Source organism: Xiphophorus couchianus, chromosome 8 (assembly GCF_001444195.1).
Source record: "Xiphophorus couchianus chromosome 8, X_couchianus-1.0, whole genome shotgun sequence".
NCBI lineage: Eukaryota > Metazoa > Chordata > Actinopteri > Cyprinodontiformes > Poeciliidae > Xiphophorus > Xiphophorus couchianus.
The window spans coordinates 16,361,536-16,373,606 of NC_040235.1; the positions used below are offsets into that span (position 1 = coordinate 16,361,536).

General features: G+C 40.0%; 1 protein-coding gene and 1 long non-coding RNA gene across 4 annotated transcripts; one reads left to right on the forward strand and one right to left on the reverse strand.

The window, feature by feature from the left end:
- Positions 1-8,308, reverse strand: fbxw5 (F-box and WD repeat domain containing 5). 2 transcript variants are annotated; one of them, XM_028025720.1, is made up of 10 exons: positions 8,185-8,308; positions 6,644-6,839; positions 6,378-6,535; positions 5,858-6,041; positions 4,821-4,987; positions 4,388-4,723; positions 4,131-4,314; positions 3,909-4,056; positions 2,953-3,165; positions 1-2,043 (listed from the first exon to the last, which is right to left on the reverse strand). In XM_028025720.1, the coding sequence occupies exons 2-10, from the start codon at positions 6,828-6,830 to the stop codon at positions 1,722-1,724; spliced, it is 1,899 nt and encodes a 632-aa protein (XP_027881521.1). In that variant the 5' UTR covers positions 6,831-6,839; positions 8,185-8,308; the 3' UTR covers positions 1-1,721. The 2 variants fall into 2 exon arrangements, with proteins under 2 accessions (XP_027881521.1, XP_027881522.1); XM_028025721.1 differs by lacking the exon at positions 8,185-8,308 and having other exon boundaries at positions 1,722-2,043; positions 4,839-4,987; positions 6,644-6,830.
- A 1,031-nt stretch (positions 8,309-9,339) lies between these two features.
- Positions 9,340-10,870, forward strand: LOC114149862 (uncharacterized). 2 transcript variants are annotated; one of them, XR_003596623.1, is made up of 4 exons: positions 9,340-9,451; positions 9,995-10,178; positions 10,388-10,471; positions 10,558-10,870. It is a non-coding gene; the product is annotated as an uncharacterized LOC114149862 (long non-coding RNA). The 2 variants fall into 2 exon arrangements; XR_003596624.1 differs by having other exon boundaries at positions 9,343-9,451; positions 9,927-10,178.
- The last annotated feature ends 1,201 nt before the right edge of the window (positions 10,871-12,071 follow it).

The following is a 12,071-nucleotide window of genomic DNA, read 5'->3' on the forward strand; positions in this document are numbered from 1 at the left end:
TACTTTTCTATCCACAACCTTTAATTGAGAGCTGCACAACAGTTTAAACATCAATCTGACAGGTCTTCAGGTTTATTCTTTGTGGGACATGCGTTTTATCTAAAGGGTGCATGGAAACAACAGCTGACAGCATCAAACATAAAGACGGAGACGAGGGAGGCAAAAGGAACATTACGAAAGAGTTTCCGACTTACTACACACGTTTCAAAACGTGAAAAAAATAACAGATCTTGTCAGAGACTTCTCAAAAACACACACACACCACTAAGAATAACAGGGGTTTTATGACCAGTCATATCCTCTTTCATCCTGGAGCCCACATGGAAATGTCAGCGTCTACCTGGTGAAAGTACCTCAAGCTTCTGCAGGTGGAGCTAAAACTGCCGCCGATTCACTTTCAACTGGTTGACTTTTACTATTTCAGAGGCACTGAACGTTGAATTACAGCAGCACCATGAAGTTTTGTTCTTCGTAGCTTCATCAACACGATTTTAGCAACAATCTAATGTCAGTTTTAGTCATGAGAAACATCACACATAGATAAAAAAAGGTGACGTCGATTCGTTCCATTTTTGAATCATTTGCTTTATTTTTATTGATTGCTCCCATTAAAGCTTAGTGCAACATTTTGCCACGTCAATGTTTTCATTTCACCGTAATTAAGCGAATTTGCGTGTTGACTTTCACATTCAAATTTGCTCCGCATTGAAAGAACGAATCTCTCTCTCCACTGATATTCTCAAACAAGCAAACGTTTAATAAATAAGCAATTTAAGAGTCCAGCCAGAAACATCAAGCCTGTGGACAAACTGTGGGTCATAAAACAGATAGAAGGGAACTAAAAATCATCAGAGATGGCTCTGAATAATTCAGATATCCAGTGAGGCCCTCTGGTGGGAAGTGATGGGTTTAAATGGGACATTTTTGTTTACAAGCAACGACAAAGAAAAAAGAAAAGAAAAACAATTTGTCATGGGTAAGAACAAAGCAAAAAAGAAAAAGAAAGTCTCTAAAAAGGTGAGACTTTGTGCTGACAAATGAATAAACGTTTCCACGCCACATAGCTCCAATAACAGTTAGCTACACACAGATAACACTCTTTTGTTTACAGTCATGCTCTGGGCCAACTTTTATATTAAATTGCTCAATAACTCTACATTTATTACAATAACAATAGATTTTATTTTTTAGACAACGGGATGTGAGACCAATAAAACTAAGGAAGACTACTTTAAATATAGCTTTGACTATATATATATATATATATATTTATATATATATTTATCCCTTTAGCCTTTTAAACTGTGGTTTCATTCTCCAAAGATGTGTTTCATAAAGGGCACCAATTAAAGATTGTCTTATGAATAATAATAATAATAAAAAAAAGTGTCAGTCACCGCACTTGACCCTGAATGAGAACAACCATGATCAGAAAGGGGCCACCTCTGCGTCTCTGTTGGTCCGTTCGGGTCGGGTGCATCGGTACAGAGGAAAAAAAACATGATAGCATCTCAGAGTTCTGTCTCACAACCTTCATCTGGTATCAATGGGTAGATCCTCAGCAGCAGCACTGGGCGTCAGTTCTCCCTTTGGTCGGTGCAACGTCGCCCCCTTGTGTCTGCATCCCCCTTCCCTCTGTGTTCTGAGTGCTTCAGGTCACCATTGAGAACACACACTGCTCACACACGCGGAGTGTTTGAACCGTCGCTCCCCCTCCCGCTCTACTTCCCCTCTGAGGGTTTCTTCCAGCCCTCGCTCACGGCTTTCCCGTTCACGCTGCCCGAAAACGTGGAGTTCTTGTGGCGCAGCAGCCAGGACGGCAGCAGGCTGCGGGGCCTCAGCTGCCGGGGCGACGCCTGAGCGAGGCGCACCATGCGGGGCGAGCGCCACACCTTGATGGTGGAGTCGTCGCTGGCAGAGAGCAGCAGCTCCTGGTCGGCGGGGCTGAACGCCACCGAGTTCACCACGTCGTCGTGCGCCAGCCGCGCGAGGCAGATGTTGTAGTGGCGGTCCCAGATGTAGCCGTGCTTGTCCTCGGCTCCGCTGCCGGAGGGAGTTTGTGGAGAAAAAGTCAGCAGTGCAACAGCTACAGCCAACGGGACGACACTGAGCTTTGGAAAGGCACTCATTGCCCCATTCCAACCAGAATCATCAAGGTGTTTTGGTATTGTGTTCACACATAATGAGGCTGCGATGCATCTCACCATAATCCAGAGTCTTATTTATATATATATTTTTAAAATGTAGTAGCTTTATCTTTTCACATCACTATCAATCAATATCCTGTGTCGGTCTTTCATATTAAATTTAGGGCTGAAATGATTTATCGTGATGAATCGACAGCTGAAATAATCGTCAACTAATTCAGTAATCGATTCATTTTTAAATGGAGTATACAGACTCATAAAACGGCTAAAAGAACAACTTAATCAGAGCCGCATTTAACTAAAAATACATACATTTTGCGTGCAAAGTAAAAATAAAAACATTTGTAAACATGCTCTACACAAAGCTCCTCAAGTGGCATAGTTTCAGCTTCAATTTTCGTAAAACATTTCATCCAAAAATATGATCAGATTAGTCCTACAGTGTATTGACGTCAAGTCAGGCAGAGAGGGCCGAGTTTTTCACATGTTGATGTTAAAAGTATATTTTTTAAGAATGCTATATTTCTGAATTGTAGATGAAAACATTTTTATTTTCTTATTTAAGAAAATCATTGAATTATGTGTTTGTTTCCATGTTTTAATGCATTTCTGATACTGGATAAAAAAAATAGTTTAAATGAAACATTAAATGAAACAAGGAAGGAATGTGCCGATATTTTTATCTGATTAATCGATTAATATTCAGAATAATCAATAATTCACATAACTGTTAGCTGCAGCCCTCCTCCGCACCGTGACTAAACGAGAGCCCCTGCACGACATCCAACCTCCATCTGCGTCCTACCTGGCAACGAAGTCCCTGCTGACATCCAGGAAGATGAAGAAGCACTCGTCGTTGGGCGTGAAGGCCCGGTGGGCGCGGAGACTTCTCCTCTCCTCCCTCAAACTCTTCAGGTCGATGACGTGCATGTCTATCTCCTCGGCGATGGGAGGTGGGGACATGGGATCTGAGATCACGCATCCCTTCGGCCAAGCTCGGCTATTTACATAAAGATACCTGAACGACGACGGCAGAAGAGCTGGAGTCAGAATCGCCAGGTGGTGAGCAGCTGACACTGCTGTGTTTCCGACTCATTTCTGGCTACGACGCCACACATTGTGTTGTCAAAACAATTGCTGATTTTTCCGGACTTAACTTCATGTAGTTTCACAACCATTTAATTTATACAAAATACCAATGCTCAACATGAATTTATGACAACAAATACAACGGAAATACGTCAAATGTGGAACTTGCAAAACAAGAGGATGAACAAATGAGGAAAAAGAGAAATCCAATTCACTTGTAAATAGTACATTTAAAAACAGCAAGGTGCCAAATGTAGAGGGAGAGAAAAACAGACAAGGAAGGAAGGTCGGACTTAAGGAAGCACAGACAGCAGAAATGTGCGAAGACTGGACAAAAAAGAACAGAGGCAGGGAAAGAAGGAGAAAGGAATGAAAAGACAAAAAAGAAAGAAAAACAAGGAAGGAAGAAAGGAAAAAAGGGGCCTAAACAAAAGAGGACACAACAGTAAGACAGGGAGAAAATGAATCAAGTCTGTAAATCCGAAAATACTTCGCATATTTATTTCGTTTTTCTAGACTTTATCAAGACGTGAAAACTACAGAAATCAGATTCCCGACTTTGGAGGAACCATGAGGACCAGAACACTGGATACATTTTTTTTTTTTAAAAAAAGCCTGCAAATGCAAAAGTACACACTCCAGATTTCCAGTGTGTGCCGTTGACTACTTTACCTGTGGTCAGGAGAAAGGCCCATTCCAATGATGTGGCCGTGAATATCAATAACGTGGTCCAGTGAATCAAAGAACTCCTCGGAGCTCCTCTCCTCTCCGAGCACAGGGCCGGAGGTGGTCATCTGGTCAGGCTTGATGCGCTTAATGCCTGAGAGGAAACCAAACGACGACATGAGGAGACCGAAGCTTCGGTTTCATCTCAGCACACTTTAAATATTCTACCTATCTGGTGGGGGGAGTAGGTAAGGCTGCCGGTGGTGAAGAGTAAGTATGTTTTATCCTCGCCCTCTCCAGGCTCAGAGGGGTTGATGAGGTTGGAGTCAGGGGCCTTGGTGTAGGCTCTACCCATCATCTGAGCAACCTGGGTCTCAATCTGCAGCTCCCTGGCCCCCACGTGTTTACGGCTCTGCATGGGAAGAAAAAAAACGTCATAAAAGACAACAGACCTTTTAAAAATCCCTAGTTAATCTCCATCTTACATGAATGACGTGGTCCAGGCCGGATATCGTGGGCTGGGGGATCCGTGCGGACGAGAAGCCGTGGCTCCTTCCGTCCGTGCCGCATTGCTCCTCGCTCTCCGCCTCCTCCTCTTCCTCGCTGTCCGAGGCTCCCAGGTCGAACAGAAGAGGGTGATGCTGATTGTCCTGCTCTGCTTTCTGCCGCCTCGCCTGAGACTGAGCCTCGTAGTCCAGCAGCAGGTCCGGGTTGTCGTGGCGGCGACAGTGCGCCACCATCACCGTCCGGATGGTGCTGGCGTTGATGTTCTGGATCTTGAAAAGACGCTTCACGACGTTTACGTTCTCGGACTCGATATCCTGAGCGACATAAAAAACAAACAAACAAACGAGGATGAAGTAAGAAACTGGTGTTTTTGGGGGGGAGGGGATTTCTCAAAAAAAAAAAAATGTCCACCAGTTCAGGCAAGTTGACCTGGAAAGCTTTGTTGAGCCAGAGCACCGAGCAGGACGTCATGTTGCCGATCCAGTGCAGGTTCCCCGAGATCAGGTGCGTCTCGTTCAGCCAGCAGCCAAACACGTCGTACGGTTTGTTCCTGACCCGCGACAGCAGCGTGTAATTTTCTGGAACAAATCATTAGAAGAGCAACAGTGAGATTCTAAAACCTTAAACCTAAATAGATTCCACTGGAATGTTACGTAACAGACCGAAACAACACAGTGTAGCAGAAGGTAAAAAAAAATAAAAAATTATAAATGACTTAAAATTTTGATTTACAAGTAACAACTTGATAAGTTTTGTGTGTTTTTTTTTCCAAGCAGGTTTTTATACAAAGTCGACACTACCTTTCCTGCTTTAAATTCTTGTGACAAATTCTCAGTTTGATTCCTCTCATTGCTTTGACTAGGCCATTCTACCCCGTGAATACGCCTTGATCTAAACCGTCCCATTGCAGCTCTTTGCTTCGACAGGTGACGTTCCACGAATGCCATTCATTTTCTCATTAACTTCGACCAGTTTCCACACAGTATGATGCTGCCGCCACCATGTTTCACCATAGCGATCGGCAGGGTTAGTTCTCCACCACACATTGTGTTTTGTATAATGGCCTATGAATGACAGTCCTCCTGCTGACAGAATCTCAGAGTAAAACAGATAAATGGAAATGCTACAAAAAGAGGTGTAATTTTCCCTTTTTTTGCCTAACAATTGTGCGATACTTTGTATAGGTTCATCTAAAAAGATTCCAAAAAAATACATTGAGGTTTGTAGCTACAACATGGCAAAAACAAGAGAAAGCCTCATGAATACGTCTGCAAGTCACCGTACTTCATGATCTTGAGGCTAAAGTTAAGTCACATTATATTAATGCACTATGTGTAAACACTTCAGCGCGGTTAGAAAACTCCTACCTCGAATTCATTTTAAACCCAAAACAAATCTCCACTTGGCATCAACAGGAAGCCGTACGGGAGTTTTTCCTACGTTCCTACCCAGACTAATGACGGCAATTTCCCCAGAAGACGAGTGGTGTGGGCCCAGGTAGACGCCGGATACGAGCAGCAGGGTATCGTCGGGGTTGAACTGGGAGAACTGGGTGTAGCCCCAGTTAAACTGACGCATGCTGGAGCTGTGCACCAACGAGATGTTTCCATCTTGCCGTTCCGTGTCCCACAGCTGAAAGAGAGGTTTAGAAGAAAGAGCCAATTGAATAAGAGGAGAGACAATATTTGGTTTAAAGCATCATGAAAATGATCTGAAAACTATTCCACAATAAATAAATAAAAAATAGGGCTTAGTGAGCGACATTAAATTTTATTAAAAGTCGGGTAAGTTGTTCTCAGGATGATTTGCTGATTTTGCCACATTTCAGGTCAAAGTGAAGATAAAAGTGTCTTAAAATAAACAAGAGATGCAAAAAAAAAAAACATGCAAAGAAATAACTTAAACTGACCAGTAACATTAGGCCTACTTACGCACATCCACGATTAGTTTTAGCTGTAATTTCAGTACCTTAACTGTGCAGTCCTTAGAGCAGGAAGAGAAGCGATGGCCCCTGTGGGAGAAAGCCAAGTGAAGCACCTGGTCACTGTGCTCCCTCAGCGTCTGGACTTCCACACACGGGATGCAGTCATATAGACGCTTGAACTCCCTGTACCATGATACGGCCGCTGCACACAGGCCCGAAAAGGACAATAATTTTTTTTTTTTTTTTAAAAAGCACGCATCTTCAAAAAAAATATGGACAAAACGACAACAATCATTCTATCAATACATACACGGGTGTCGAGGAACGGAGCGCGGTATCCGGTAGTAACTGTAGAACAGCTCCCTCCACAGGAACTCATCTCTGGAGACCGCCTGCCATTGTCTGCAGGTCAGGCCGGCTCTCAGCACGGCATCGTGGGGCAGATGCAGGAAGATCTCCAAAACCAAGCTGTCCGGCAGACTTGGACCCCAATCCATCCTAACATTCTGGAACACACGCAGCGCTGTGAACAAGTGCTGTCCTACTACAGATTTCTTCAGGGGTTTTTTTGTCACTTAAAAGGATTCAGATCAAACTAATTTTAAAATCACAACATAAGGTCTGTAGAATCAATAAAGCACATAAACGGAACCTGACAACATGAAGCAAACAAATAGAAAGCTTCCCAATTCTGCCTCAACCTAAAGAAATTCATGAAAAGATGAGAAATTGTGTCATTGTTTCCCAGTCTGGAAAGAGGAAAACCGTTTTAGTCCAATTTCTACATTTGTAGTTTCAACATTATCCCTACTCTTGTATGCATGTTTTTTGTAGTAGTGGAGCTGAGGTGCTCAAGTTATGCACTTTCTATTTTATTTAATTTTTTTCTGTAAATTTGCATCAAACGTTTGTGCTTTACATTAGACCATAAAACACACACAGTAAACAAGTTAATAAATGTAGCTAAATTTCTTCATTAAAAAAAACATGTTGATGCCTTTAGCCATGAATTCTTAGTCAATCAAAGTCTCTTTAAAAACAGGAAAAACTTTGTAAATCTAATTAAAATATTTCTCTATATTGCCGTAAGTGGTTATCCACATCTAAAATTGCTGTGAATTAAATGCGAAAGGAACCCTGTGTTTGGGTCAACGTTTTTACCGTAAAAATGTGAATTTCTCATCTTATTTCATCTATATAATCTCTAACATTGTATAGAGCTATATAGATTTTTACTCAGTATTGTGGTGAATTTAAATCGCTATCTACAGCCTGACAGCTGCTGCACAGCGGGCTCATTTTTGAGTTTTCTCTTGAAGTTTAAAACTTTCCATAAAAACAATTAGATGTGATTTAGCACACCATAGAATCGCTGGCTAACAGATAAATTAACATAAATTGTGTTAGCATAACTATTTTTACAAACTATACCCACAATCCTCTTTAAGTCATAAGGAAATGTTCAGTTTTTCTTTCCTTCTGAAATACAGATGGCCATGAGATCAGAGACATGTTGGCGACAAACATTAACAAGTTACTGATTGCGCTTAAAGCAAAAAGATCTACTCCTAAAAAAACGTAACAATAAATACTGATACAACTTTGTGGGTTTTAGCGCTTGTTAATTCAGAAAAGGAGCTTAATAAGCAGCTAAACTAACAGTCCAAGCTAGCGCTGAACTAGCTAACCGGTTGCAGAACCAGTTAGCTGTTAGCTAACGTTTGTTTTCAACTTTGGTCGGATAACATTAACACTTCAAAACAAAACGTTACACACATAAACCAGTGCTAATGCTCAACGGGCTCGTCAGCTTTCATTCATATAAATTTACTGACACAAACTGTCACCGACCTGCTGGATGAAAGGGTGTTGAAGAGAAACAAAAATCCAACTGGTAGCTAACGCTAAAGGCTAGCCACAGAAAAAAAATGACAACAATCTTCTAGCAGCGGCAAGACTCGATTAGCTGAATACAGAATGATCGAACACGGCTAAATAGACTCAGTCGACTTGATGTCTCTCTGTCGGGTTTACGCTGTTGCAAAAAAAAAAAAAAAAAAAAAATATATATATATATATATTTTTTTTTATGCTATGCCTACACATTTATTTTGCTTTTTTTTAACAACTAAGTTTTTCAGACCGTCCACCAAAAATAAATATATACATTTCATAGGCCAAAATGTAAGTAATCACTGAATCTAAGTCTGGTTCTCTCACTCTCCCAAGCAAATGGCATTGAATTTACAAAACTGCATGATTGGCATTGAGTCTTTGACATTACTGTGGTGTAATTTTGATGTTTACAGAATTACTTAAATTCAGCGCAATGGGATGGCTTTCCAGAACTGATCTTGTGTGTAGTTTTTATTTTGGACCATACAGAGAGAATCTGTGTGTTTTGGATCATTGTCCTTTGCATACCCCAAGCACTTAAGGTCATCAACTAATGGCTGGATATAATCCTTTATGATTTTCTACCAGAAAAGCAATCCAAGACAATCACAAATGCTGCAATGCTGTTCGGTTAAGTTGTGCCAAGTGGAAAGGTTTCAAATTTGTCTCGTCACTGTCCATAATATTTCCTAAAAAAGTCATAGGGGATAAGAACACACTGCAGTCTAATTGGCCATATGCTCATAGTATGGCCAGTCTCCTGCACATGTGAAATCATTGGAATTGACACAAAAGTGTGTGTGTGTGTGTGTGTGTTGTTTCAGGCATATAACTAAATGCAACAGACCTGCTGCAATTAGAAGACATTGAATATACAACAATGCTCTGTTTTTCAGGTCCAAGATAATAATAAAACCAAAGTTAACATGGAATGTCATAAAGCTTACTGTAAAGCCCAACTAAGTAAAGTTACCTTTGTTTAGCGTAACTATCGTTGAGGTAGGAATAGAATACAATATCCCCATTGTGGGATAATGGGGATATTTCTGTGCAACAGCAGCAAAGCGACAGGCAATAACAGCAAACGTTTATGCTTTTATTTTGATAACTTTATAGTGAACTATGGTTACAAAACGCAGTTCCAGATGAAAAGGTCAACAGCAACACAAAAAAAAAGATTAAAAAACCATTTAATTTTCCCTTCATTTGATAAGGGAACACGGTTAGTAACTGGGATTGGGGTATATTTGTGTAACTTTAAATGTTTACAGAAAAACCTGTCATTAGTTGTGTTAATAAAAAAGATTATACTAATGCAAAGGGCTTTGCATAATATTGGATGATGAGAACGATTGCAATTATTAGCAGGAATGCTATGTCTTTTGATATTTAGATCTTCCATGGTTTATAAAATATTCAGCTTTGTGATCATCTTTTAATTTCAACATATCAGCTGCTCTGCACTAGATGAGCTAAAATCATTTTTCTTTCTGTTTATATTCTTCCACATATGATAAGTAGGAAGTTTTGCTTTGAAAGAAGATTGCAGACTGTTTTTGCTTCTTAAAGGTTTCTGCTTACTACATTTTGTTGTTGTTTTGTTTTCACTCTCCACTGAGTATATTACTGTACGTCAGTATGCTAGTGCTGGTTTTATTAAATCATCGTTTAATCATCTGTTCTTCTCTTCTCACCAGAGACACATGCAGGTTGTAGTCAGGGAGAACATTACAGTAACTCTATCCTTCCACTGTGTTCCTGCCAGCTCTGTTTACTTACTCACAGCCGTCTGGGGACTACAAAAACCTCTGTGACTGAAAACTGCTTTGTCATCGCCCTCTTGAGTCAGTTCGCTAATAGCTGCTGAGCAAAAACAAGAAGCTGAACTTCAAGATAAATCCTGAAGGAAGGATTAAAGTGTGGAACGATGCTGTGACTGATCATCTCTGGTGAGTTTGTTTCTTTTATGCCAAATTGCTGTGTGAAAAGAGGAATTCATTATGCAGTGTTTTCCTTTTGCCACTCTATGTCTCAAGATTTTAAAGATGCTTCTCGGTGTAGATTCATGAACAAATACTGTGTATTAAACCTGATAAGGATGCGGTCAGGCTACTGTTTTCAACATTATTTCATTAGTGTGGCGTCTGCCTTCCTTCAGGAGTGCGGCATGTTATTAACTGGATAACCTCCTGTTGTTGCTCCAATGGGAGGGAGGAGACAGCTTCAAGCTGCCAGTGTCAAGGTGCCCTTCATCCAGCGAGCCGCCTCGATTTATAAGATCAATTTGTATGTTTATGAATGAGCTGCTACGTTTCTCTCTCTGTACAGGGCAGAAAGTGTGGACGGTCAACCGTGATGCAAAACCCTCCCATCAGACTCTTCCATAAAGTCTCCTACTATATCTACTGTTGCTAGGGCATTCATGTTTACATCTGCTTCACCTAAACTCTGGGTTGTGCTGTACTTGTACTAATGATGACTTGTCTGAAAACTCCTGCTTAAGGAAGCTGGACGATGTCTGACAGCTCACACGTACACAGCACTCACTCTATAGCAACATCCTGTCATATGTGGTAAAAATGTGACTTTGTAAGCCCATTATTCCGACCTACAAACTGATTAAAGAATGATGCGGATCGTTTTGTTGTCTCGTTTAAGTCTTTTCAACAGTTTCTCAGAGCATCAAGTTTCTGTTCATCTGTTCCAGGGTGTTTGTCGCCATCCTGTGGATTTAATGAGTAATTACAGGTAGTATTCAGAAAAGCGGAGGAGGAAAAATACAGCGACGAGTCGGAACCAGAGAATCAAACCGGTGAAATGTGCTCTCAAAAAGCAGAAGAATGTATGAAAATACTGATTTTAGGGCTGCAAGTAGAACAGACAGGGATTTTCTTTAGACCATATGTATCCTCTCCATTATTTTTAAGTTGCCACAACCTTTTAACCTCCAACCGAGGGTAGAGGGCTGAAAGGGAAGTTGGTAAATTTAAGGCTTATGGAATTTTTTTTAGAAACTGTAACAGAATATTTTAGATCCTATTTTTCCTTGTCAGAAAGTAGAACTTTCCACATCTGTAGTGGAGAGTTTGATATAAATGGGCGACTTATCAAAACTATAAACCCCCCTTTTCCACTGGGTGACAAGGTGGGAGAATTTCATATTTTCAGAAAAAAATAAAAAAATATTTTACATATCAGTGGGTTCTAAAAAGGTCTATAAAATTACAGACATCTTACTTTGGCGAAAAGAAAACAGTGATTCAGAGCTATCAGCCCTTTGGTTACACTGGCATATATGCAAAGAATTTAACTGAATTTATCCAATATTATGGTTTTTATTTTACCCCTCCTGCCCTCAAGAGACACCATGGCCACGTTATTTATTTATTTATTTAAATTTAATAAAATTTAATTTAATATCTAAAATCAAAATTGGGAAAGGTGACCAAACATATGAACTTATGATGCAACTAATTTCCATTTCTTTAAAAAAAACGTTTACATATGCCTTACAATAGTTATTAGCTTAATGTAATAGTTTACTTAATGCAATAAACCAATGATTATTGGCTTAATGTAATGCAAATATATATTTTACATAATTTTCTTTTTGTTGGTCTTCTCAGCTTGATTATGTAGATTTGAAAAGTGTCTTATGATGTTATACTTAAATAAAATAAATTCATTTCAAATAAATGTATATGCCTGTATAAAGTAAGTATATTCTGTATGTTAGAAGGTTTCATTTAATTTCAATCAGCGACACTAATTCATTTTCATGTAATCAGTTTACATTTTTTTTTTTTTTTTTTGGATGTCAGTTACTTACAAAATGCAGCTCA